The 25,370-nt window shown below is 42.1% G+C and overlaps 2 protein-coding genes across 3 annotated transcripts; both read left to right on the plus strand.

Annotated features, from left to right (window-relative positions):
• The first annotated feature begins 396 nt into the window (after positions 1-396).
• On the plus strand, positions 397-6,706 carry pacc1 (proton activated chloride channel 1). Its single transcript, XM_032546319.1, has 8 exons — positions 397-840; positions 1,901-2,012; positions 2,145-2,354; positions 3,504-3,658; positions 4,442-4,584; positions 5,634-5,775; positions 5,853-5,960; positions 6,055-6,706. Exons 1-8 carry the CDS (start codon positions 805-807, stop codon positions 6,214-6,216), a joined length of 1,068 nt encoding a protein of 355 aa, XP_032402210.1. The 5' UTR covers positions 397-804; the 3' UTR covers positions 6,217-6,706.
• A 393-nt stretch (positions 6,707-7,099) lies between these two features.
• On the plus strand, positions 7,100-25,338 carry znf106a (zinc finger protein 106a). 2 transcript variants are annotated; one of them, XR_004336685.1, is made up of 22 exons: positions 7,100-7,219; positions 10,170-10,252; positions 10,560-10,621; positions 13,066-13,260; positions 14,103-15,893; positions 15,980-16,388; positions 16,491-16,560; positions 16,649-16,803; positions 16,963-17,023; positions 17,916-18,209; positions 18,285-18,915; positions 19,830-19,870; positions 20,675-20,820; positions 20,900-21,034; positions 21,118-21,234; positions 22,111-22,302; positions 22,426-22,488; positions 22,610-22,729; positions 22,840-22,911; positions 23,676-23,747; positions 23,864-24,032; positions 24,821-25,338. XR_004336685.1 is itself a non-coding variant. In XM_032546268.1 (22 exons), the coding sequence occupies exons 2-22, from the start codon at positions 10,199-10,201 to the stop codon at positions 24,875-24,877; spliced, it is 4,884 nt and encodes a 1,627-aa protein (XP_032402159.1). In that variant the 5' UTR covers positions 7,100-7,219; positions 10,170-10,198; the 3' UTR covers positions 24,878-25,338. The 2 variants fall into 2 exon arrangements, 1 of the variants encoding a protein (XP_032402159.1); XM_032546268.1 differs by having other exon boundaries at positions 23,886-24,032.
• Positions 25,339-25,370: the final 32 nt, after the last annotated feature.

A 25,370-nucleotide genomic window follows, 5' to 3' on the forward strand; every position in this document is an offset into this window, starting at 1 on the left:
ACATTTTTATGATGTGGCCCTCCTGACCGCAACCAAAGCACTTCATATTAGAAGACGTGGCAAACAGAACATAATCAAAATCATCAACCCTCACATGAAACCGCAAATCGAGCTCCTCATCTCTACGATTTAGAATCATAAACATTTGTCTCCTACGAGACACAACGTGTTTCAGCAAAGGTGATTTGCATCCCGTCGGAACTTTTTTAAGTGGTGACACCACCTCATCCTTATAATGAGATAGTATCTCATTATAATGAGATACTATCGCATTATTTTGTACTATAATGAGATTTTTTTTTTTTTTACAGAGTGGCGGAAACGGGCTTCCATAAAAAACAGTAAGAAAAAACAAAGATAGAAAAGATACAAACACTCGCTCTCTCACTCTTCTTCTGCACACACCCTCCTCTCACACGAAGAAGAAGAAGAAGAACTTTGAACATTCCCGTGAGCATGTGAACACAGCGATAGGTTCCACCAGACTTAGGATAGGATGGAGGAAACAAGAAAAGCACGTCAAGGAAACAGCAACCTTTAAAGTGCACCGCAGCCTGGTTATCACGGGATGGGCCGCTATTATCGTCACCAAGGCCGGTTGACGTGGGGCTGGATGAGTGGGGCTGGATGAGTGGGGGGTCTGGGTTGGAGTGGACACCGGTGAAGTGGAGCGCGCGCGCCAGGGTTGGGAAGTTGTACTTCCTTAAACATGCCTGCGTTACTTAAAGACAGACCTGTGAACAATTAGAAACAGCTTCCAGGACTTTACGTCAGCTCCAGTTAGAGGGGAGGAAGAGCGGAGGAATGCCCGGGACGGGAAGCAGGAGTTCCTACCAACAGGTAACGTTATAACTTCCCTTTTATTTGCCTTTCACGTTTGTCCAAATACTCCACAAACAAACAACTCTCTTCGAGTCATGTGACTGTGCTGCCGACGACTGGAGCTGAAAGCGGCGTGCAGCTTCATAAGTCATGTAGTACCACGCTACAGAGCGAACAGGTCGTTGTTTAGCTGTTGCCATTTTGGACGGATTTTGTTCAAACTCAAAGGGCAAAAACATTCGGCGCCGTGATGAACTTTACATTTATAATGTTTTCTGCTGTAGTTTTAGCTTTAGCTTCATTAACGGTGTGAGAATAAGTAAAGCTGCTGTAACAGCGTAACAAACTAGTGGAGTTTATATATAGTGTTGCTTCGGTTCAATAAAATTCAAACTTTATTGACAGTCTTTACGTCCGTAACACGAATAACAAAAACCCCCCAACAACATATAAACCAAAGCAAACAATTTAAAAATATTTCTAAAATACAAAAACCACAATGTAAATACATTTCAGAACTACTTTAAAAAGAAATCAAGTACTTATTTAGTTGTGGCAAAACTAATACTGGTAAAATAATACTGCATCAAAGTAACAGTAAAAAAAAAAAAAAAAAAAAAAAAGCTCATCCATCGGTACATTTTTGACATTGTGAAACATGCTGGGTCAAAACAGTCCAACTGAATGAACAAATCCAACCCTGAGTTGACTAAACATTGCCCCAGCTTGTTTGGTTAAATGTTTAGGCTAAAAAAAAAAAAAAAAAAAGGTTTTAGGAATCGGTTGAAAATAATAAATCAAAAATGAACACTGATTAGCCCATGCATGTTTTTGTGCTGTGGCAGACCTAATCATTCATCTCTGTTTACCTCCGCTGATTTCATCAGATAACAAGTCCGGTCTGGTATCTGCAGCAATATAAAGCTGCAGATACAACTAGGAGTTAGTCTTAAACTTGCTGAAGATGTTTCACCCAGAGACGGGCCTTCAGAGTTATTCGTATAAACTGTTTAGTGACTCAGCATATTTAAAGCTGCGTCAAGATCAGAGCGCTTTCCCGTTTCTTGTAAATAAACAGTTCAACGATGAAGACGACGACGACAAAATCAGCGGTCCTTTGTCTCAAGACTCTTTCGACGATGCTGACGAGGAGACGGTGCCCGAGGAGTCCAACGGCAACGTCGGACAAGGCAAGCGGCTGTTCCTCGGTTTAATCTGTTTCCATTAGGAAAGTAGACACACTTATAGGATCATGGAGTATATTCCTTCTGAAGCAGGTCGTCTCAAAGCGTTGCTTCGTGTTCTTCCTTATTCTACTTCAGAGAATGACATGGGAGGAAACAGTCCACCGCGGAGATTCAGCAAAACCTGCGTGAAGAACGTCTTCACCGTGCTGCTCATCTTCATCTACCTGGTGCTGACCGCCGTGGCGATTTTCCTGGCCTACCAGACCATCTCCGACTTTCTGGACAAACTCAGTCAGCCTGTCATGTCGGTCAGCTACAAGGAAGTGGACTCCTTCTCTCCTCCTGGTTTGTATCAGAACAGCACAACAAAAAATATTAGGAGAGCCGTGGTAGTTTTGGAGCACTGGGACAAATTGGTGATAGAATCAGTGGTGCTGCCAAGGGAGGATCACAGGGGGCCATGGCCCGTTTGAAAAATGCTGGGCCACCCCATTCGTCCTTCCAGAAAATCATGTTCATGTCACTGAAAGGCATACAGAGACATCCTCTTCAATGGAGACATACATGCAAAGTCCAAGAGATAAATAAATACAAAATAAATTAATTGATTAAAATTTTTACTGGCCGATTTCAGTGGAGCAGAACATGGATGGAGCCGAGTACGATGTGGTCCTTGAAGAAAGCTGAAAAGGACCAATCCAAATGCTAAACACTAACACCAGAGATACAAAGGAATGGTTTAGGTCACACAATGTAGTGGCCCACTCAAAGTTCAAGTCAGATTAAGACTGATTAAGAGTCTGTGACAAGATTTGGTAGCAGCTCTTCACAGATTGATTGGCAAACTGTCTGAGCTTGAGCTGCTTTGTGACGACAATGAATAAAACACTCTCCAGCTGTGTGGAGACACGCAACCAATAACACGCTTGTAACTGTATATGCTTATTCGATTTATCACCTAAAATGCTTATAAAATACTCTGAGAATTGTGTTTGTGATATGACAACAGAAACAACCATTATCCAGGCTGATAATTATGTCTCCACCTGTGGAGAAAGTGTTTTTTCTTTGGGTAAATCTTGTCGAGGTAAAATGAACAGTTTGTGAGGCGTGTTTACATAGTAGAGACGGAGAGTATTTGGCACTTCAAGGCTTTACTTCACACCTACTTTTTAGCACCACCGGCAATCAAGTCGGTGTAAATAACAACGAGCAAGGGAAGGTGTTAAACATGGATATAACACATTTTTATTGCATCGCGTCACTTTACATACCATCACCGCTGAAACGCACAACGCCAGGCAACTGACCCAAAACAAGAAAAACCACAGCGTCTGAAAAAAAGAAATAAATAAAACAAATTCAAACAGAAAGTAAAAGATCAAATTAAATTAAGTAAGTCCGCTCAAAAGCTGCTGCAGTATGTGTCCTATCCGAGTGTCTGAACTGTAAAAAATTCAAAGCATTTTTTTTTTTTTTTCTGTCTCTGAGCAGGTATCGCTCTGTTTCCTGACGATGCTCAGCTGCTGAGCTGCAAACATCACTACCATGACAACATCCCACCTCTAGTGGACCCTGGTACGCCTCAGGAAAGGGACTGTGAGATCACCGAGGTGACTTACTTTGGGCCGTTCGCAGAGCACAAACAGGTATGGTGTGAACGCAATGATTCTGTCGAACGTATGTGACCCGAAAATTTATTCATACCCCTTGAAACTTTTAACATGAATTTTCAAATCTTCGATGATGATGCAATACTTTTTTTGAGGGGCTGTCAAATAAAATCCTCCCCAAATACTCTGAAGTTTGTGGCTTTAATAGGAAAAAATGTGGAAAAACATTTAAAGGGGCAGAATTAGATTTACGTCATGTTATAATGTTGTTCCCTCATCAAATACATACCTGGAGTGTTGCTTTGATTCTTTCATGCATGTTTGAGAAATCCCTTAGTCTCCATGACAACCATTCAGCTGTTCAAAACGCCTGGGTGGACCTAGCCCCGCCTTCGAGGAGCTGCAGTTTTCACCCTTCTGAGTTTCCACCTCCCCCACTCAGCTCCTCCAAACTAGTCAGCACCAATTAGCAGATGCCTGGTGGAAATTCATATCTACTGAACTCAGAGAGGTGCTGGTAAAAACATTGTTGCAGGGTTAAAAGAGGAGCCATGTTGTGATGACTTCCTGAAGGCGGAGTTTCAGAAAGAACAGCAGCTTCTTAAAGAGACAGAGGCCCTGTTTCAAGGCGCTAGATTCACATTTCTTTTAAGTCATATTTGAAATATGCAGCATTTTTATAAAAACTGAAGGTAGCAAAATGACTTGACTGTGCTATGAAAACACATAATTCTGTCCCTTTAAGTGGTTTGAATTCTTTTTATGTGAACCGCAGCCGCTGATTTACAGCCATACATCCTCTCTCCTGCTGTGTCACAGAAACGGGCCGTGGTGGTCCGTGGCCCGTCGGACGTGAAAAACAAAGAGCTGATCTTCGTGCAGTTCAGCCAGAATGAAACCCGGGAGGACTTCAGTGCCATTTCATACATGCTCTTTGCGAAGTTCAGTGACTTGATTGAAAGGTAAGCGCGAATCCTAAAGTATTGATCCTGCTTTGTTTGCCGTGGGAGATAATCAAGTGTTTGCCGATGGTGGCTCGTTTTCAGGCCATCTGTTCATTGTATTGCAATACAATGTTGAACTTGAAGCAATCAGCTTTTTCTTCAATCGGTTAGCTTAAGCTTTTGTATGTCAGGTAGAAAAATGTAAACGTCTCTGAAACAAGATCCGACTGCGTTAATTCTTGCACATTTTATCACCATAAAGTAAACCTTTGGCTGAACAGTGCGTCTCACAAACTGTCCCTTATCACTGCATTGACGTCGAAATGTTTGTACCTCTGTAAAAGAACAGGCACAGATAATAAAATGTCAGCTGGATATTGCAGGGAAGTGATCGTGTTAGGTAAAAATTGACTTAAAAGTTAGTTAAACCTTTAGGTTGTTGGGAGTACATCTTTATCTTCTGAAACGTGTGATCAAAGAGCTGCACAGCCTCGAAAAGTATTCATACCCTTTGAATCTCCTCACATTATGTCACACTAGCTAACACACAAAAACCGAAAGGCTAAGGAAGGACTAAGAAGCAGCCAAGAGGATAGTGGTAACTTTTTAACAAAAACAAATACGCAAAAAGCATCGTATCTATAATAATTCAAAGAATTTATAACATTTGTAGTGTCTTCTGTTTTGTGATATGTTCAATAAAGTCTTTTCTTAAAGCAATAAAAGAGAAAGGACTTTGGAAATGAGGCGCCAATCCTCACCGTAAAGTTGTTCACGATAACATCCAGGGAACCATCCAGCCTGTCGCCTGGCTAGAGTAGATCCACTAAAGATCTTCCTCGAGAATTTCAGCTATTTTTGCCACAAATATTTGTCACCTTACGCGTAGTTTTTATCCTGAAAGTCTTCCACCGAAAGGAAGTTCTTCAAAGTTCAGACAACGAAACACAGTAAAGTTTGTAGTTGCAATGAAACGTGAAAATGCTTAAATACTTTTTCAAGGCGTCTGAAGCTGAACAAGTCTGAATCCGGCAGCTCATGTCACCTCTCTTTCCTGGCACCTCAAGTGCGAACAAGTCAGCGTTCATGAGTGACTGCGAGCGGAATTACTCCATGTGGACCTTCTCTGGAGGATTCAGAACCTGGGTCAAAATGTCTCTCGTGAAAACGTCCGGCAGACGCAGCGAAGCGGTGGAGTTTCGGCAAGAGGTACTCCCAGCTCACACACAAGAAGACGTCTTTGTCGGAGGCTGCGTTTTCATGATCTTTGTTCGTTCTTCTTCTAGTCGGGAGTGGTGAAATTCAACGACAAGAGGCCCGAATCAGAACAGACGGTTCAGCTCTTCTTTGTTGTCTTTGAGTGGCGAGATCCTTACATTCAGGAAATCAGGCTGGTAAGTTTTCCCAGAGATATTATCACCCTCGCCAGAATAGCCCGCACACGTGAGTCTGATGGTGTTCAAGTCAGCCGTGCTTCTTTCTGTGCAGATCGTGACTGCGAATCCCTGGAGCTCCATCGGCATCCTCTGTGTCATCTTCATGGCTCTCTTCAAGGCTGCAAATTTTGCTAAGCTCACCATCAAGTGGATTATTAAGATGCGCAAGAGGCACCTGAAGCATAAAGCAAGGGAGCTAAACCCGATAAACTAAAACTCAACGCAGGAAAACTCTGCTCGCACGTGCTGGCATGAAGAGAAACGTTCAAATGAATGATTTTTTTATCACACATGCTGCTTTTTTTTTTAACAATTATTTACATATATTTTTGATAATTGGAGAATAATGTACACTAAGGATTGGAATGTAAAGTTTGTACACACAGAGCTAGCTACATTTTAGCATTTTAGATTCACCAATTCTCCTGGGCTGTATTTCCTTTATAAAAGTGAAATATTTTGTTGCATTTCTGAACATTCCTGGGAACACAACTTTGCACATACTCAGTAATGTTGCTGAGAAATGAGATTCTTTAAACGTTTTTTTGTATATTTTTTTTTCAGTGAAACTGAGAAACAGTTTTGGACACTAGATAATTCGAGAAGGGAGTAGTGTAGTGATTCTCTTCTATGTTCTTTGTTTTGCAAATAAAATGTCTGAAACATTTCCTAGATTATCTCAAAAGGGATTATCAAAAAATGAACTTAGTGTTTGTTTTTATTTTTTATTTTTAAATGTTCTATTTTCATTCAATTTTTGTTTTCTTTTCCGCTTTTTGTGTTGATGGAAAAAGTATCAATGTGGTCATTGTTAGAATTTACTTAAATTATGAATTTGTTAGTTTTTAGCATTCATATAGTTCCATTTTTCTGAAAATAAATTGGATTTCATGCCCAAAATATTGTCTCCAAATGTGATTTAACACTGATATATCAATGTTTATTTAAATATGTAAAAAAAATTACATTTAAAAAGCTGTTTTATACACAAACGTAGATGGCAGCTAAACAAAAATGCAGATAAAATAAATCGAATTGAAGTGATGTAAAGTAAGTGCTGACCTACTAGCTTGTTTTGAAGTCGTAATTTTTGATGGTGTTCGTTGCTCCTACACAGACTGTGCTCTTGAACGCATCACATGATGTGGTCCAAAGGAGGATGTTGTTGTTAGCTTCTGCAGGAAACACACTATTGCACACATTTGGAGCTTATAAAGGTAAACGACAGCCATATTTCATTACTTACTGCGGTTATAAAAAGTTCATGTAGCTGCGCTCTTGTCACGATAATATAACAAGGTGGAGCAGTGGTGAAACTGGTGGGGCTCGTTAAACAAGTTGTTTCCAGCTTGCTAGCTTTAGCTCAGAAGGGAACTTTTTAAAAAAACTTACTGCTCTGCTGACTATTAATCCCTTTATATGTTGCAGGCAGATACACAATTTATAATTAGCTACACCTGGAGCCGTGGAGTGTATTTTAGAAATTTCCCGGGTCCTTTTCACATTCTTAGAAGCTAAGCTAAGTAGCTTTGCTAGCTAGTTCATACCCTCTGCGACCCTCTACCCAAATCAGTCCATTTCTTTTGGAAACAAAGGTAATAACAGTCAGATAAATGTTTTACTTAAGCACTGGTTACATTTCCTAAATGAATACATAAAATGTTGTAAAGCTAATGTAATATAACTCTGTGTGCAACTAACTGGTAGTTAGCTATCTCCTCTCTTTGTTGTTAGCTGCTTGTTTGTGTGCTGTGGTGATATTTAGGGTACGCTAATTAAATTGTAATACGCAGTTTAAGTGTTGACTTCTTAGAGTTTTGCTTTTGTAGGATATTGCTAAATGCAAAAAAGTAGAGCGACAATTTAATTCAATTATATTTTATTCTCCTTGAAGCCAAAGTGCATATATTGAGTATGGTGGGTCGTTGTTGCAGTTTTGAAACGGTTGCTTTTTAAAACGTTGGTAAACTATAAAATATAACCGGTGTTTGGCTTTTTTAAAAAATGTTTTATTTATTAAAAGTTGTCGAAACATTTTTAGCTACCATTATGCTTTGCTTCGTTTAGAAATGTATTATTTATTTTGTATAGGTACTTAATTGAGTTTCAATTATTACAATTATTTGTTTTTAATTGAAAGGTGAGATGCGACAAAGTTAAATAGAGTTATATCTTCTCAAATTGACAGATTTCAAATGTTACACTAAACTGTCACAGTGGAACTCGTTAAAGTTTAGGCTTTTGTTTTGAAAGCTCATGTTTGGTGTCACCTTTATCTCCGGGCCGGTTTTAAATCCTCGCCCCGTTTGGAAGTGGCAGACGAGTCCAGACGTGACCCTCTTTGCCATCTGGCAACAAAGTTGTTCTATCAGCACCCTGGAATGAAACCGGGCCTCGGGCTGAACTCTGCTTCTATTTGGATTGCGGCGGTGATGTTGAGGCGTTAAATAGACCGGTGTTGTCTTACCTCACCCATTTGAAGAATCTGAGGCTTCAGCTTGCAGAAAAAACCATCAGATTCTGTGGAGCAACTCTATAAAAGAACACGGTTCGAAGTTAATATGGTGACTTTGCTTTATATGATATATGTTGTTAATTAGCAGTGCACTGATCGATTTATTGGTCCAGATTTCCTTCATTTTGGGAGATCAGCAATCCACTGGTACGTACATGTAAAACTGATCTTATGTGCCTCCACAAAGGTTCATCTTCAGTCGCATTGATTATTGCAACAGCGTCTTCACAGGTCTGTCCAACAAATCAATCAAACAGCTGCAGCTGATCCAGAATGCTGCTGCTGGCGTTCTCACTAAAACCAGGAAGATAGAGCACATAACACCAGTTTTAAAGTCCCTCCACTGGCTCCCTGTAGCTCAAAGAATAGACTTTAAAATACTGTTGTTAGTTTACAAATCACTGAACGGCTTAGCACCACAATACATTAAAGATCTGTTGTTGTATCAACCTTCCAGAACTCTCAGGTCTTCCGGTTCTGGTTCTGCTCTGCATCCCCAGAACCAGAACCAAACGAGGAGAAGCAGCTTTCAGCATCTATGCACCACAAATTTGGAACAAACTTCCAGAAAACTGTAAAACAGCTGAAACACTGACTTCTTTTAAATCTCAACTAAAAACCCACCTGTTTAGAATTGTATTTGAAATGTAATCAATTACAAATTTATCAATGGAACTTGACTTAATGATTGATTCTATGTTGCATTGTGTTTCTGTGTTTGTAATGATGTAAAGCACTTTGAAATGCCTTGCTGCTGAAATGTGCTATACAAATAAAATTTAATTGATTGATTGATTGATTGAAAGGTCTAAAAATCAGCCGTGGTCCTGCCAGAGAGCAATGGAAAAATGTGACAAAAGGCTAAAAAAACTTTTTTTTTTGGTTTGTTTTAATTAATCTCATAGTTTGGCTCTAAACTTTTCTTTCATATTTAAGTTTGTATTGTTTCACGGGGATTGTTCAGTGCTATAAAATAAAATTGGAACATTGGAAGTGTTTGGTCACCTTTTAATAGAGATGCGAGTCTTTCAGTGCTTAGCGATTCGATTCCGATTTTCAGGGTAACGATTCGATTCTGAAACGATTTTTCTATTTAAACCATCTAGGGATTATGTTTTCATGTTATGTGAGTGACGAGAGGAAAAGACTGTAAACAAATGGAACATTTATCCAAAACAACTCTACAAGGTTCCCCACTGTATCAAATTACATAAATTTTTATTTAAATAAAAACAAAGTTTGCACATAAAATTCTGTAACTTAAACTACCAGTACAGGGTTAGGGTGGCTGCCTGTTTCTTATTAAATGAAAATATTTAATAATGAGTGTTTAATATTTAAAATATATTAATAAAATTAAGAATTATTCAAAATATAATTTTACAAAAAAAAAAAAAAGCAGCAGACTGAAACAGATTTTTGAGCATTTTAAATTGACTCTGAATTCCGAGGACAAGAAATTGCGATTTTTCAAATTTTATTTCTTCACCTCTACTTTATAACACTAAGCAGTGTCAGTCATTAAAAAAAAAAAAAAAATCTTCCAGTCAATATCGTCTTTTTAAAGGTCTGTGATCGGCCAGAAAACTGCAATCAGTTCACCTCTTTTATTTAAGCTTCTCAAATTTGAATCGGTTTCTCCCTCTGGACAGTGATGGGCTGAAATCCACCTGCATTCAAGATGACGAGACACAGACAGTGCATCCTGTGTGAAACCGTCTGCGCTTCCAAGCAGGTAATTACCCCGACGTGTGATTTACTGCATGACCGTGTCAGTGCTACGACCCTTCCGTGACCTTTTATAAGTTAGAAAACACGCAAAATATGAGTGTCTCCTTGTGTACAGATTACGGAAAGCCTTTCTTCTGTAAAACAAACAAAAAAAAAGAGACATTTTTATGCAGTCCTGCGCTCTTTTTTTTGTATTCTCTCAATAGATTCATATAAAATTAAAGTTAACGCCTTTACTAAAAAAAATTTTACATCTTATGAGAACAACTTGAGATTTCTAAATCAACGGCGTCTCATTGTTTCATGTGCAGGAGATGGACGAGCACATGAGGAGCATGCTTCACCACCGGGAGCTGGAGAAGCTTAAGGGCCGGTGAGCTCACTTCCTGTCGAAACTGTGATAAAGTTTAAGTTCAGTCTTAAGGAGTCGTTGAAAGCTGTTTGCACGTGTGCTCATGAGCACATGTCGGTAGGCGCTGGCAGCTGTTTGAGCCGCGGCGCGTATATTTAGACACAATCTGTCCGGAACAACAGGCGTGACCGCCAGAAGTCAAGGGCCATCTTGTGACTGGATGACCGAAAGAATGTGGCCTGCTGCTGAGATTTAGTGTCGATATTAAGCTTTCAAAGAGTTGTGTGTTCAGGTGTAGCTTTTAGGCTGCTGAGGGCCCCTCCCCGTCCCCAAAACTCACACTTCCACGCTCGTGTCCTTCAAATGCGAGTTCCTGCTGAAGGTTTTCGAGTGTGTCCCAATTCTCCTTGATCCACACTGCGGCTGAGTCCGACGAAATGTATTAAGCAAGATTCATGGCTGAATGTGACATTTTGAATTAAAAGGCGGAAATATGGCAGTGTTCACCGAGCAAGCTGTGTTTGTTGTGGAAGAATCAGTTTTCAAATGTAAAGTACTAAAATAATTCTTGTTTCTACTGTACGTGTGTATGTATGACTGAACTTGCTCTGTATTCAACAAGTCACAGCAAAGCAGCCAAATATCTCCTACAATGACTTTGGAACGCAGACACGCCTATTTTGTACATTTAAAATCGATTGCTTGTTGTAGTTTTGTTTGTAGTACAAATGCCAAAAGAGAAACCAAGTGCCGCCATTTTGGATGTTACATCCATGACATAACCTGTACTGTATCTCCAATTTTGCGTTTGTATCTTGGATACTTGAACCCCGATGTGTACTTTGACTGAGTACACACTTCTTAGAGGAACGTAGGGAGAAGTGCAAGTGTCGGGGCAAGGCCGTTGTCACGCTTTTGACAGTTCGATTTGTGAGCTGAACAAGCGGTGTGGCGTTTATGCTTTATGTGTACATCGGTGTCGTATTCTCCGGAAATGATTCCTTAAGGAGGGTCCGTGTAAATGCCACCTTGCAAATCGTCCAGTTTGAGTGAAAGGTGACGTGCGCTATCAGTGCTGAGTCAAGCCAGGTTTATAGATTTTGTGGTGCATTTCTATCCTAAAGAACAGGATATAGAACGTCAGATATTTCATAACGAGATGTTAACATACATGAAAAAGTCTTGCATAACCTTATATTAAAGCAGAAAGTACGGCAGCCACTGTAAGAAAGGCGTACAGTATGCAGTTGTGCCACATGAACTGATCAGTACAATATTGCGAGGGAATGCAAAAGAAAAAAAAAAATCCTCCGTGTCCCCTGTGGGGCTCCGTATGTTAGGGCCATTGTTGATGCAGACAAAAGGGCGACAATGTTCAACTTTTAAAACTCAGAAATTTACCATTTCTGAGTTTTTTTATTGCAAATATCAACTTTCCAAAGTCAGAAATATCCAAGTTTTTTTTAAGAACATTTCCAAAATTAATCTCAAAATCTAAAGATTTTTTCTGGTGAAAATTTACTCTTTTTTTTTTTTTTTTTCCATCTACAATGACATTAATATGGCGTCACAGAATAAAGATATACATTAATAGTTATTGTTGAAATGTGTCGGTGTGTTTTGATAACATTGTCCTGACCTGACACACTTACAATCAACTTGCTGAAATGTGGCAATCGTGAGCCGAAGCAGAAATATTGTGTCAGAAATGCGTAACTCTATCTCCGTGCTGCACGAGACGCCTCAAAGTGGTAGCGCCCCATGACACAGATTTGCAGAAGAAATTGAGAACGAGCCAGGAAAGCAACTGGCCCTGTAGCATTACAGGATGGCATCCCTGGGAGAGGTTTAAAACGGAGGCTGTGAGCAGCTGCACTCGGCTTCGGTTTCACAGGCTCCGCATGGCGATTGGTGGTCGGGATCTCCAGGCCCTAACACATGCCGTCATCCGGGAGGGGCTCTGGGCTCTGGCATTCGGAGCGCAGAGAGAGGTCAAATAGAGACGGTGCCTTCCTTAAAGCACCAGAGCGCAGCGGACACCATCATGAAGGCGCACTGAGCTGAGGGCGCCGGCCTCTCTTCCACCCACGCGTCCCAGCGCTGTGCCGCGTGGCCGGACCCGAACATCTTAGACTAGCGCGCTGCCTCGGTCCGGCCCGGCTGCTCCGCCACCTACGGCCTGCTGAGAATAGGGGAACACTAAGATCAGGATGATTAAGACTCTACCTATAGAAAATTCTAAGTTAGCTACCTCCTGATCTGCGAGAGACGAATCGGATAATTTATATGAAGGATTGTCGAGTAATCTCCTCTCCTGAGTTTATTAAGACTTCAAAGTTAGAGAAAGTAGAGCCAGGGTGTGCAGCTGCGGGCTCTTCAGGTGGAAATAGCAATCTGTAACCAGACCGGATCAGAGCCATGCCTGCGGGAACGATCGAAGCCCCACTGTCGCCTTCCCTCCCCAGGGACTGCGGACACGAGTGCAGAGTGTGTAAGGTGAAGGTGGTGAGCCTGACCGATTACGCCGGCCACATCTCCAGCACCACGCACAAACAAAACGTGGAGGCGGCGGACAAACAGCGGGCCGGAAACGACCACGACGAGGAATACTTCGACCAGACGCTGGTGGACTTGATCGAAAAAAGAAAAGAACAGATCAGGTGAGCCGACTGTCCAATCTACGGTAAAATTAGACTCATTGCTTAAAATAAATGTTAGCTAATATGTTATACGTGTGCCAGCAAAACAGCATTATTTAAGGGAAAAACCAATCTAGATTGCTTAGTTTAGGTGAAAACACCCCAGACACAATGACTTCTGAACACAAACTTTGTTTCTCAGGTTTTGCGACATAACTAAGATGTAAACAGAGGCGAGTCAACAAGCTGTAGTTTGTCAACATATGCCATGTATAGTCATATTCTGCTGTGCGGTGCCTCCAGGCCTGTTTTAGCCACAGCTTCACACTGAGCCGTGGCCGGAGTCATATGTCAGGCCTGCAGGCTAAAAAAGAAAAGGCACGACCGCAAATACAGAGTTCAAACCGATCCAGGCTCGAACCTAATGCCTTCTGGACATATTAACACACACCACATTTTCAGTCTTTTGATGGTCTGGAAAAAAATGTTAATTTTGATGGTAAAAAGCTTCCCCACAACCTAAAGTTTAGATAAAAGTTGGTTCAGACCGCTGCTCCAGTGCTATTTTTACACACGTTGTCCTGATCTCTGTCTTGCATGAAGAATTTGAGAAATGTTTAACTGGAGCTATTAGGAGAATGCAAAATGTAGCTGATATGACCAATAATAAGAAGAATAAAAATAATAAATTCAACAGCTCTGTGCCTCGCAAAAGTATTCATGTCATTGAACTGCTTGTGTAGCGGATTTACTGAGCAAAATAAATTTTTTTTTAGATTTTCGTGTTTCCAACGGGCTGGTCACCGTTCACAGTTCAAACCAAGCTGAAGATTTGTCCATTTCTTCATTTTTTTATTTTTTAGAAAAGAGAAGGAGGCTGCAGCTGCTAGGCTGGCGAAAGAAGAAGAAGAACGGAAGAGGAAGGAAGAGTTTCAGCAGAGGCTAAACCAACTTAAGGAACGTTACCGCCTGGAGCGTATGTGGCAGGCTCCTCCGCAGGGCTTCGGTGGACCCGGTCACCACAGGTCTTGGCACAGGAGCAGCTATTATGATGACAGCAGAGAGGAGGCGAGACACTGGCATCAAAACCAACAGTGGAGGAGTGCCACGTGGCACGCTCAGGAACCCCCCCGTTTACAGAAATGGGCAACTGTAGAGTTTTCCAATAATAATTCATATCCTGTGAATAGCAACAGGACATGGGGCAATGGCGGTCAGCAAAGTCGACTGCCTTGGCTCAGCAATGGAGGCAGCAGTAATGGGCTCTATGGTCACAACAACATCGCCAGGTATGCCCCAAATGCTAGGCCGCACAGTTTCATGGGGTGTAATCCTGTATGTACCAACGCTGCAAATTTTTTAGGCCAGACTTTTACCCACTTTGAAGGTAAAGGAAATGTCAGAAATGCTCAGCGGGATGCCAGGCTTCAACATGGAGAGGCATCACTGGCCGACTCAGACTACCACAGTAAAAACTCTAAAACACTCGGCAGCAATCCAAAGCTAGACAAAAGCTGTCGCTGGTCACCGTACCCCGTTGCGTCCGGATCACACGTAGAGACCCACCAAAATACGTCAGAGAAGCACCAAATGGCTTCGAAGCCTCAGAGACAGCCCCAATGTGAGCGCGCACCTGTGGACTCAAGTCTGCAAAACGTGGAAAAGGACGGGAGTCATCCGATAAAACCCACAACCCAAACCCAGCATGTCAGTGACGGAAGCTGTAGCGGCACTAAAGGTAACGGTTCTCAGAGAGATGGCGACCAAAACGGTGCGTCTGGGTTTTCTGGTGAGAAGGCAAATAAACCACCACTGCAAGTAGATCAGAAGAGTTCCTCAGTTTCTGGGGCTAAAGGCGCCGCTCAACACAGCAAGGTCTCCAGTCAATCAAAACCAGGTGGGAAGCAAAGTGGGACCAAGGTGCCTGATGGGTACCTCACATCGAGGCAGGAGAAGTGCTCTCCGGAGTCTTTTCGCTCAGTCAGGCAGATTGGTTTTGAAAGAAAAGGCTCTTTGGAAAGAACACACCACCTTGGGGAGCAACAGAACCAGGGGGAACCTTTAAAAGAGAGAAGTGCGAGTGAAAGTTCTGGTAAAGTGACATCACCCGTTGTGTTCAGGCAAGAAAAAGCTCCGTCGGCTTCTGCAGAAGACGGCACGTTTGTCCAGTCTCTTCACGTGAGCACCTCTACCACAGAAGGAGTAGAGTCTGCTTCTGCAGCCAAAAGGGACGAGGAGAACAGGAACGGAGCGGAGACGCAAAGCCCCACGGCGGTACAGGCCGAGGCCATGCAGGTTTCCGAGGCCGGGCAGAGCTCGGAGAGCGACGCCGGCAGAACCGGTGAGGCGCACGCCGCCTCGGGGTCGGACGCAACCGCTTTGTCCAAACTCGACCTCCCCCCTGTCCTAAAGTGGGACCTCACCAAGCACATGAACTCTAAGAGCAAAGCAGCCGGTCACGAGCCAAACCTGAACATTGCCAGACGCGTGAGAAACCTAAGCGAGTCGAAGCGAAGCGACACGGAAAAGGATTCTGGCCTCAAGCCGACCGTGAGGCAACTCATCAACTCGGCGAGCGCACGCCGCTCTGTGAACTGGGAGCAGGTTTATCAGGAGGTCCGAAAGAAGCAGGACAAGGGGAAAGGCATGCCAAGGTGAACGTCGCTTCTCAGAATTTAAGTTTTCGGGTTTTGTTTTTTTTGTTAATTTAAATTAACATGTTTAGTTTGTGCTTCAATAGGTTTGGGATTGAGATGGTGCCATATGAGCAGGAGTCCCAAAGCCAGGAGGAGGACGGTCTACCCCTCATTGAGGGTTTCCAGTGGGAGTCGTTGATGGAAATCACTTCCGAGAGCAAATCTCGCAAACGCTCCTTGTCAGAAAGCAGTCTCGCACCTGCGGCGCCTCATTCGTCAGTGTTCGGATCCTCGAAATCAGAGGAGACGGTGGAGAAGGAGGAGTCCGGGTCTACACTTCCTTCCGCTTCAGAAACGCAGGAGCGTCAGCCGGAAGAGGAAGTGAAGAACCAGAAGGACAATCTACACTGCACAATGGCGAAGGTTCTCCAGCGAGTTGATTTGACGCTGGGGGACAGCAGCTCCGGGGCGGAGCAGTACGACGGGACGGGGAAGCGGCGGCGTGCGGCCGGGGTGGGTTTGTGAAGCAGCTTCTCATCCTAAATGTTGCATTTTCCCACCTCCAAACACAACACGTCTCACTTTTTGTTCCCCCCCCCCCCCCGTCTCATTCAGGACTCTACCCAAACAGGATTGTCTTGTTTGGAGCACGACAGTAAAAGAAGAAAAGTCAAATCAAAACGAGGTTTGTCTCCCATCTTTGATCATCAAACTCTTTCGCACACACACTGAAGTGTGACCGACACCGAGGTGTTTGTCTGTGTTTGGTGCAGAGCGCTTGCAGATCGACCAGCTGCTTGCAGTGTCTCTGCGGGAGGAGGAGCTGAGTCGGTCCTTGCAGAATGTGGACACCAACCTGATCCAGGCCCGCGCGGCGCTGGAGGCGGCCTTCGTGGAGGTGCAGCGACTCATGGTGGTTAAACAGCAGGTAATGCCCCGTTACGCAAGTAACATTCAGTTCTTCTGTTTGTATCATGGTAGTTTTATTATATTTGTTTCAACTTTTTACGTTATTTAGTGTATTAGTAATGCGTAGTTATGAGTTTGTATATCCCTAACTTGGCCATGTGTTTGTCTTCCCCTTCAGATTACTGTGGAGATGAGCTCACTGAGAAACAAACGGATAGATTTGCTTAAAGGCATGCAAGGTAAAAAATATGCAATTAAAAGTAACGTTATTATAATTACACCATTGAAAATTAGAGTTATTTGTTTATAGTATTTTGAAAGTGAACTGAACAGGCATCACAGGCTGTGGTGCCTCGCAAAAGTATTCATATAACTTTAACTTTTTTTGTTTTGCTGTGTTACATTGTTTATAAAGTCCAGTACAGAAGTGATTTAATTAGTAAATTAATAATTACCAAAAAAAAGTTTGTCTCTGTGTAAAGGCCCTCAGAGGTTTATGAGAACATTTGTGAACAAGCAGAATTAATAAGTCCAACAAACACAGCAGACAGTTTACAGGTGAAGCTGTGTTTTAAAGCTTCAGTAGATAACTTTCATGAAAAAAAGTGTTTTTTTTACATATTTGTTAAAACTGCCACAATATCCTGACAGTGTAATATGAGACACATAATCTGAAAAAAATCGAGCTCATCTCTGTGGTCCTACTGCCATCAGCATAAATACACAGATCAATCAGAAACAACCAATCAGAGCCAAGAGGAGGGTCTTAGTGCTGTCAATCATCCTTATGTACATGCGCCGCTCACAACTTCCCTTTTTCTCTCTGCTGTGCTACAGCTGCTAGCTGTAGCCAGCAACTCAGACATCTTCACTGCATGTGACTCAAGATGGTGACCCACTGCTTAACATATCCTTGCTAGCTAGCTATTTTGCGTCTGTCATGAGTGAGTGCAAATTTATCGCCAGTGTGCTGGACGACGTTTGAACATTTCTGTGGAAATGTAGGCCTTAAATTTCTGTCATAACAATCCTAAAAAGCCTTAAATTTGAGTTGGTGAAACCTGGGCTACTTGCTCAAGGCGCTGCATGTGTAGGAAACAATGGATTGCGTTTTCCATTTTGTCTCTTTAGGTACTATTGAGGAGGCGCCTGAGGCCAACCCGAAAGAAAAACACTTGGATTCTTTTGGAGCGTTGCCGCTTGAATCGTCCTCCTGCGTCAAATGTCCCCCAGTTCCTTCCACCGTCGTTTTCAGTCCGAATCGTGGCGCAGAGTGCGCCTCCCCTCCTTCCTCCAGCCTTCCTTTGGACGTCGTCATCAAGGAGGAGCCCCAGTCTCCGGTCTGCGTCAGCTCCGCACCGGACCCTGATCACAACGTAACCAACTGTGCTCACAGCACCACCCCGGACAACACAAACCCGTTGGGTAAGACCAGTTAGCGATCAGAGGCTAGATGGTTATTTAATGAAATCTAATCTGTTTACATGTGGAACTCTGCAGGTGCTGCCTGCAGCTCGGGGTTATCTCTTGACAGAAACCTTGAACCTCCAGACAGAAAAGGGAAGTTACCAGCACCGATCGAAAAATCTGAAAGGCCTTCGGAGGCTCCATGGAAAACCTCGGCGAAGCTCCCCGATGGCGCCGACGTCCGGCCTGCGCAACCCGCGGCGGCGTTTAACCTGCCGGTCTCTCCGTCTGAGCTGAGGAGCGGAAAGCGCGTGAGGAAGCTGAAGAAGAGGAAGGTGTTGAACAAGGCTCAGGGAGCGGAGCAGCTCCAGAGCAGCGACACAGAGATGGACGAAGAGGCGTCCAGGCCCCGGTGGCTGCGGCAGCGCAGGAGGCCGAGCGGCGGCTCCCAGGTCAGCACCTCCAGCCTGCCGACGGACGAGGGGAGCAGGGAAACGCTCGGCGCGCCGTGTTTGGCCGTAAAAACCGAAAACGCGGAGTGGAATTTTCCCGCAGAGAACTTTGAGGTCGCCGCGGCGGATCAGCAGCCTCAGAAGGATGCGTTCGTCCAAGCTCCGCCCCCTCCACCTCTTCTCCCAGACCAATGTAAATCTGAGCCACGCAGCCTGGCGTGCAACGAGGTTTCCTCCACCAGTGACATCGATCTGTGCAAATCCTCTGAGAGGTGGGTCGTACTGGAAAACATCCGTTTATTTACACTTTTCCAGAGTTTTCTACTAAATTATTTCAAAGGCTGAACATCTACGACTCATAAAGCAGCAGCAAAGTTAGTACAGTTGGTTTAAGATTGCAGAGTCAGATTTTGTCATGTTGGTAATTGAACAATTAATCAACTTTATTTATACCATTAGGTAGATGTGGCTACATTGAAGCGAGTCAGGATACTTGATATAAACATATAAATATAAAAATATGATTAAAAATGGACCAGTGCTCAATACTTGAAAATATTAAAAAACAATAAAATCTAAAAAAAAACACACACACAATATTAAATTTAGTGTTGTAATTACGTCAAGATTAAGATTAAAAAACAATATTGAAGCCTATGCTATATCAAATTTTGGAAATTTATGTCAACAGGAACAAAGCTGATTTTATGCCATTTAGTTTCACATTTGAATTTGAGCAGTATCTGTCTGTAAAGATGTAACGTAAATAAAAATATGAAATGTCTGGAGGCAGACAGCAAGCATTTTTGCTCCTAATAGTTTTTCATAGAGATGAATTTCTCATCATCACCAAGCTACGATCAGTTGCTGATCAGCTCAGAATCGTTTTTGCTCATCTCAAGAAAACCACAAAAATATTCATTGTAGGAACGGTCGTTCTCATATGCATGCAGTTTATATTTTCTTCTTTTGTACAAATATCAACTTTAGTTTTTTTTTATTTGATTAGAAAAGTTAAAAAAAAAAGTTTAGTCAAATAAATACTTGTAGAAATGACAAGAAATACTTGGAAGTTGAAAATACATTTTTAAAAATGACGTTTTCAAAGTATATCTTGGAGACCAGGGGATTTTTTTCCTCTCTGCCTCAGCAGTGAGTCTGATGCGAGAACCTTTTGTCTCCACAGTGATTTGCCTTTTCCCATCACGCTGCCCAGGACCTCATCAGGTACGTCGTCATACATAATTCAGCGTCATTTTCAGTTACTGTGTGAGAAACTGAGTTAGGTTGCAGCTTGTCCAACTGTTTACGCGTCGATTGTTTTGCTCAAAAGCTCTGGGTCACTTTGTTCCTTCACCAGTTCATCATTGTTATCAATTTGTCTCTTACTGCTTCTGTATTGTACCTGCAAAGGAATCAGCACCTTAAATAAGTCTTTGCATTTAAATACTTGTATGATTTATGGTTATTTTATTAAAATGCTCAAATCTCAACAATTATTTGATTTATTTGAACAGAATTTAAAAGAAAATGTTATTACACCCTGTTGACATTTCTTTTGTTCTCCTCATGAGATATTAAATGAGGGGACGTTGGTGTTGTGTCACCTCGTTTCTTTGCGTCAGTCTTTGAGCACATCATAGTACAGAAGGCCCATCAATCCAAAATATTGATAATGCCAATATTGGATCAATGCTAAAGTAGCAAGCGATGCTGGTGCTGTATCGAATCGCCACAAAAATAGGAAGTATAACATACCTCTACGTCATGGAAAATAAAAACCAATTAAATAATTATAAAATAAATAAATTAAATAAATAATTAAGTTTTAAATAAAATTTAAAACAATACCCCCAGTGATACAAACTTATAAACAACCATTAAAAAAGTCCACGACTCAATTTTTTTAACATAAAAAGTTTGTCGTGAAGCAACCAAAACTGCAAAGGTATGAAAAGGCAAAGAGGTGAAATAAGATCCCCCCCCAGCCTGTGTCACGTATGTATTTTTGTATCATATTTGTATTTTTAGACGCATTCTCTGACCACGGGGAGGACGAGGTCCCGACTGAAGGAACGTTCTCCGGCCACAAGGAGGCGGTGAATGCCCTCCAGATCCACAACGGGCTGCTGTACACTTGCTCCGGGGACCGAACCGTCCAGGCCTTCGACCTGGTGGTGGGTGACCGTTCACTCATACACTTCCCATCATCTCTTTCTGGAGTCCCAGGAGTTGAATGGAGTTCTGTTGTTGCAGAGCCATAAATGCGTAGGTGTATTTGAGGGTCACAGCTCCAAAGTGACCTGCCTGCTGGTGTCCGCGGCTCCATCCCTGCACCGTCGCCTCTACTCCGGTTCCAGTGACCAGACCATCCGCTGCTACAGTCTCAAGGTCAAATCTTCTCTCATCTGACTTTCTCGTTTGGAGCCGCACTTAGAGGCTGATGTTTCCCTGATGCTCAATGTTTTCTACAGACGCGAGAATTCGAGCAACAGTTCGCTTTGTCCGACCGAGTCCTCTGCCTTCACAGCCGGTGGAAGACTTTATACGCCGGTCTGGCAAATGGTACCGTGGTGACCTTTAACCTTAAGGTGAGGAAGACAAAGTGTCACATGTATTTAACTCCTTGAATCTCTCTATTGGTTCTGATCTGCTTCCATCTATTGCTGATATTTCAGATTTTTTTTGGGGGGGGGAAAGAAAAATTAAAGTCACCACTTCACAGTTATGTAAAGCTGCAACTAACAATTATTTTAGTAATCAATTACTCTCAATTATTTTGATGATTAATTAAAAAGTTGGTACATTCTACAGATTTTTCATTTAACCACTTTCACCATTTTTGTACAACACTAGAAATACATTTTAAAAATGCAATCAAACAATTCAATTCCTTATTAATTAAGAAAATAAACATTGTATTGCCTAAAATGGAATAGCAGCATTCCTTTAGTAAATCCGAACCGGGTGAAGCTAAAACTTTGCCTTTGAGGAGTTTTTGCCAAAACATATTTACAGACAAAGGTGTTTTTATCTTAAATGCAAAACTTATATATCTTTTTCCATGGTTTTGGTTAAATTATAACCAAATATAATATCTTTTTCTTCAGCAAATAGCCTTTCCTGAGTCTGTATAATCAAGAAATCTACGATTAATCAATGACTTAGTGTTACTTTCCATAATTGATTAATCACAATTAATCCAACTAATTACGATCGATTAATACAGTACTTACCGATTAGTCATAATTAATTTGATTAATCACAATTAATACAATGAATCGTTCCAGCCCTACAATTACGCACCACCTTTTTTTGCCCAGTCAAACAAAAGACATTCAAGTTTTCCCTCTGACCACTTGATTGCATTTTCATCCCGCCGAAGCTCGTCTGTGTGTGAAATTGATCGAAACGCCTCTCGGCCAGCTCGAGTTGACCAGCTTCACGTCTCGCTGCTCACTGTTTAGACAAACAAGCAGATGGACGTGTTCGAGTGCCACGGGCCGCGCGCCGTGAGCTGTCTGGCCTCGTCGCAGGAGGGGGCCCAGAGGATCCTGCTGGTCGGCTCCTACGACAACACGATCAGCGTGAGAGCGGCCCACAACGGGCTGCTGCTGCGCACGCTGAAGGGCCACACCAAGAGCGTTCTCTGCATGAAGGTGGGTTCAGGGCCGCAACGGGGAGAAACCCGCCACAAGAGAGGAAAAAGCAAAACAAAAAACACAAGTATGCTGCTCAGCTAAACGTTTTAACAGCCTCCTCCATCTTGTCTCCCCTTTCAGGTGGTGAATGATCTGGTGATCAGTGGATCCAGTGATCACTCTGTGTATGCTCACAACATCCATGTGAGTTCATGTCATGGTTCTTATGTCATTTAAGATCTTTTTTTGGGAGGAACAGACGAAAAGATTATCAGCTAGTTTAAATATTTGATTTTTATTCTCTATGTAAAAAAAAAAAAAAAAGACAGGGGAGCTTCTGCGCTCATTTAAGGGTCACAGCCATGCTGTTACCGTGGTGACCGTTCTTGGGAAAGTGATGGTCACGGCCTGCCTGGACAAAGTGGTCAGAGTTTACGACCTGCAGGTGTGTACGGTTAAAAAAACCACGCTAAAACATTGCTCTGATGAACTGGAGGAATTGCCTCTACTTCAAATCTACATTCAGCTGACAGGAAACGCCGATTGTCTCCACAGACTCAGGACCAGCTGCAGGTCTATGGTGGATACAGTGACATGGTGTTGTGCATGGCCATCCATAAGAACATGGTGAGAAAACAAACATTCCTTATTTGGAACGAAAGTGTCTCATTTTAATCTGGGATATCTTTGCAAATGTATTCATACCACTTGAAATTCTTCAAATTTGGTCTCATGTCCTCTAAGAGTTCAATGTTTGTTTTAGGGATTTCATGTGACAGAGGAACAGAAATGACTGCATGACTTTTAAATGGAAGGGATTTATGATTTCCAAAACTGTTTTCAAATCACCATCTAAAAATGGTGGCATGCAGTTGAAGCGTTTTGAAAAATATGTGAGGAAATGAAAGTGATTTTGTGAAATATTGAGTCCAACCATATTTTTGATGGGTTGCTATAGATAGACAGACAGATAGATATCCATCTGTAGATAGATGGATAGATAAGATAGACTTGTTTAGCAGGCCTCAATGTTAAAAACACATACATTTGTTATAAAGACACATTAAGTACTAATAAAACCCACATTAGACTATAGTGCATGTAAACTGGGATCAGTAGTGTGCCATTCAGCGTTTTGCTGTGTTTTGTGTTTTATCTGACCATATATATTACTTTTATTGTGTATTATAGAATGAAATTCTATAATACACATAATTCTCTGAAGTGGCCTAATAATTATTAGCTTCGTTCATCATAGACAGACACTTATTTATTTGACTTGCAGATTATATAGCAGGGGAGCAAATGTTGGTTTATCATGTTAAATCCCATTGAAATGCATTGGAGTCACTGCTGTTTTATATATATCTTGATCTCTGTGTTTGTTTCAGATCTACACAGGATGCTATGACGGCAGCACGAAGGCCGTGAAGCTGAACCTGACGCAGAACCACCGTTGCTGGGTAAGATACGGCGACACCTTTTAGAAGCGTCACTAAGATGTGTATATTTCACTTTCCTCTCTGAGCTTATTGATCATCCTGTGAGTAGTTGGATGTTATAATCGGTTGGTGTACAGTCAATGACTGCTGTGTTGACAGTGGCACGGCTGCCCGCTGGTGTTCGGGATGATGAAGCATCTCCAGCAGCACCTGATCAACAACCACACCAGCGGCAACTTCCAGACCTTTAAGTGCCGCTGGAAAAACTGTGAAGAGTTCTTCAGTGTACGCAACAGCTCCAAGCAGGTAGAGAAACCATCAGGAGGTTTCTGACACTTTTTAGTTCTTGCTAGAATTGCATTTAAAATGAGCCTTCCCCTCAAACAGGAAAAACATTTGACTGAAGTGAATAAAAGGCTATTTCTCGGTTCTTCTTTTAACATTTGCACAAATTTAAGTCAGATACAAGCTCTAACAAAAATCTGGACGGTAATATTTTTGAATAAATGCAGATTTAAATCTTCAGCAACATCTTCATTTTATCATCATTTATCATTTTATGATTGATCTAGAACCATCTTAGCAACAACAGAGTCGAGACGGTAACATCCTTGCCTGGTCCGTAACAGGTTTCATTGTTTCTAGGCTAAACTGGAGAAAACTGTTGCCTTACTTGTAAGGCTGAAACTAACAATTATTTTAGTAATAAATAATTAAATTCCTTTTTAAAAAGAAATATATTAATTTCATAGCCTAAAATGGAATACAGTAGCATTTCTCTAGTGGATTTGAACCGGGGGAAAGCTAAAGCTAGGCCACTTGAGGAGTTTTGGCTAGAACATATTTACATACAAAGGTGATTTTATTGTAAATGTGTATATATCTTTTGGCTTAATTATGGCTCTGAATATTGTTTTGAGTCCGTTTACTCCAGTTAACGATTACTAAATTGACGATCATTTCAAAACCCGATTCATCATGATTCACCGTTTAGGTTCTGATTTCTTTCTTCGACATTGATTGACGCCTTGTGATTCAACGAAATTAGCTTCGAGTGACCATCTTAGCGTTTCATCACGTTTTTCTTCTCGCAGATGGTGACGCTGCACATGCAGAAACATGCTGAGGAAGAGGCTGCAGCGGAGCCGTAAGGGGCCGGTGGTGGGAGCGTATTTTCACTATTAGCCCCCCTCTCCCTCTCTTCCCGTCTCATCTTAACCCCTCCCTCATTTAGCCTCCCATATTGGGTGGGGTATTTGTTCTCGGGACCTTCTACACCTAACCGCGCTCCCTCGGAGCCCGACGAGCGTTTGACGACTCCATCCTTTATGTCCGGCGTTGGAATCCAGCCCGAGGTTCCGCCGCGAAAAGGAAGGGCGGGTTGTGTTGTTTTTAAAATACATTCTCAGAAACACTCCTTCCTGTCCTTTTGTTCGACTGTCACTGACCAAAGCGAGAGAAAGAAACACGCAACTGTTTTTTTTTTTTTATTATTATTATTGATGAAGAAACTCCAGCGATGTCCAGGTCGGTGGGATCTGTTGCACTTTTTTTTTTTCTTCTTTTTTTTTTGCAACTTTAACAAAAAAATCTAGAATTATCACTCAGATTCACTGTAATGCGGCATGGTTTGAGATGTTTTTA

This window comes from Xiphophorus hellerii, chromosome 19 (assembly GCF_003331165.1).
Source record: "Xiphophorus hellerii strain 12219 chromosome 19, Xiphophorus_hellerii-4.1, whole genome shotgun sequence".
NCBI classification, from domain to species: Eukaryota; Metazoa; Chordata; class Actinopteri; order Cyprinodontiformes; family Poeciliidae; genus Xiphophorus; species Xiphophorus hellerii.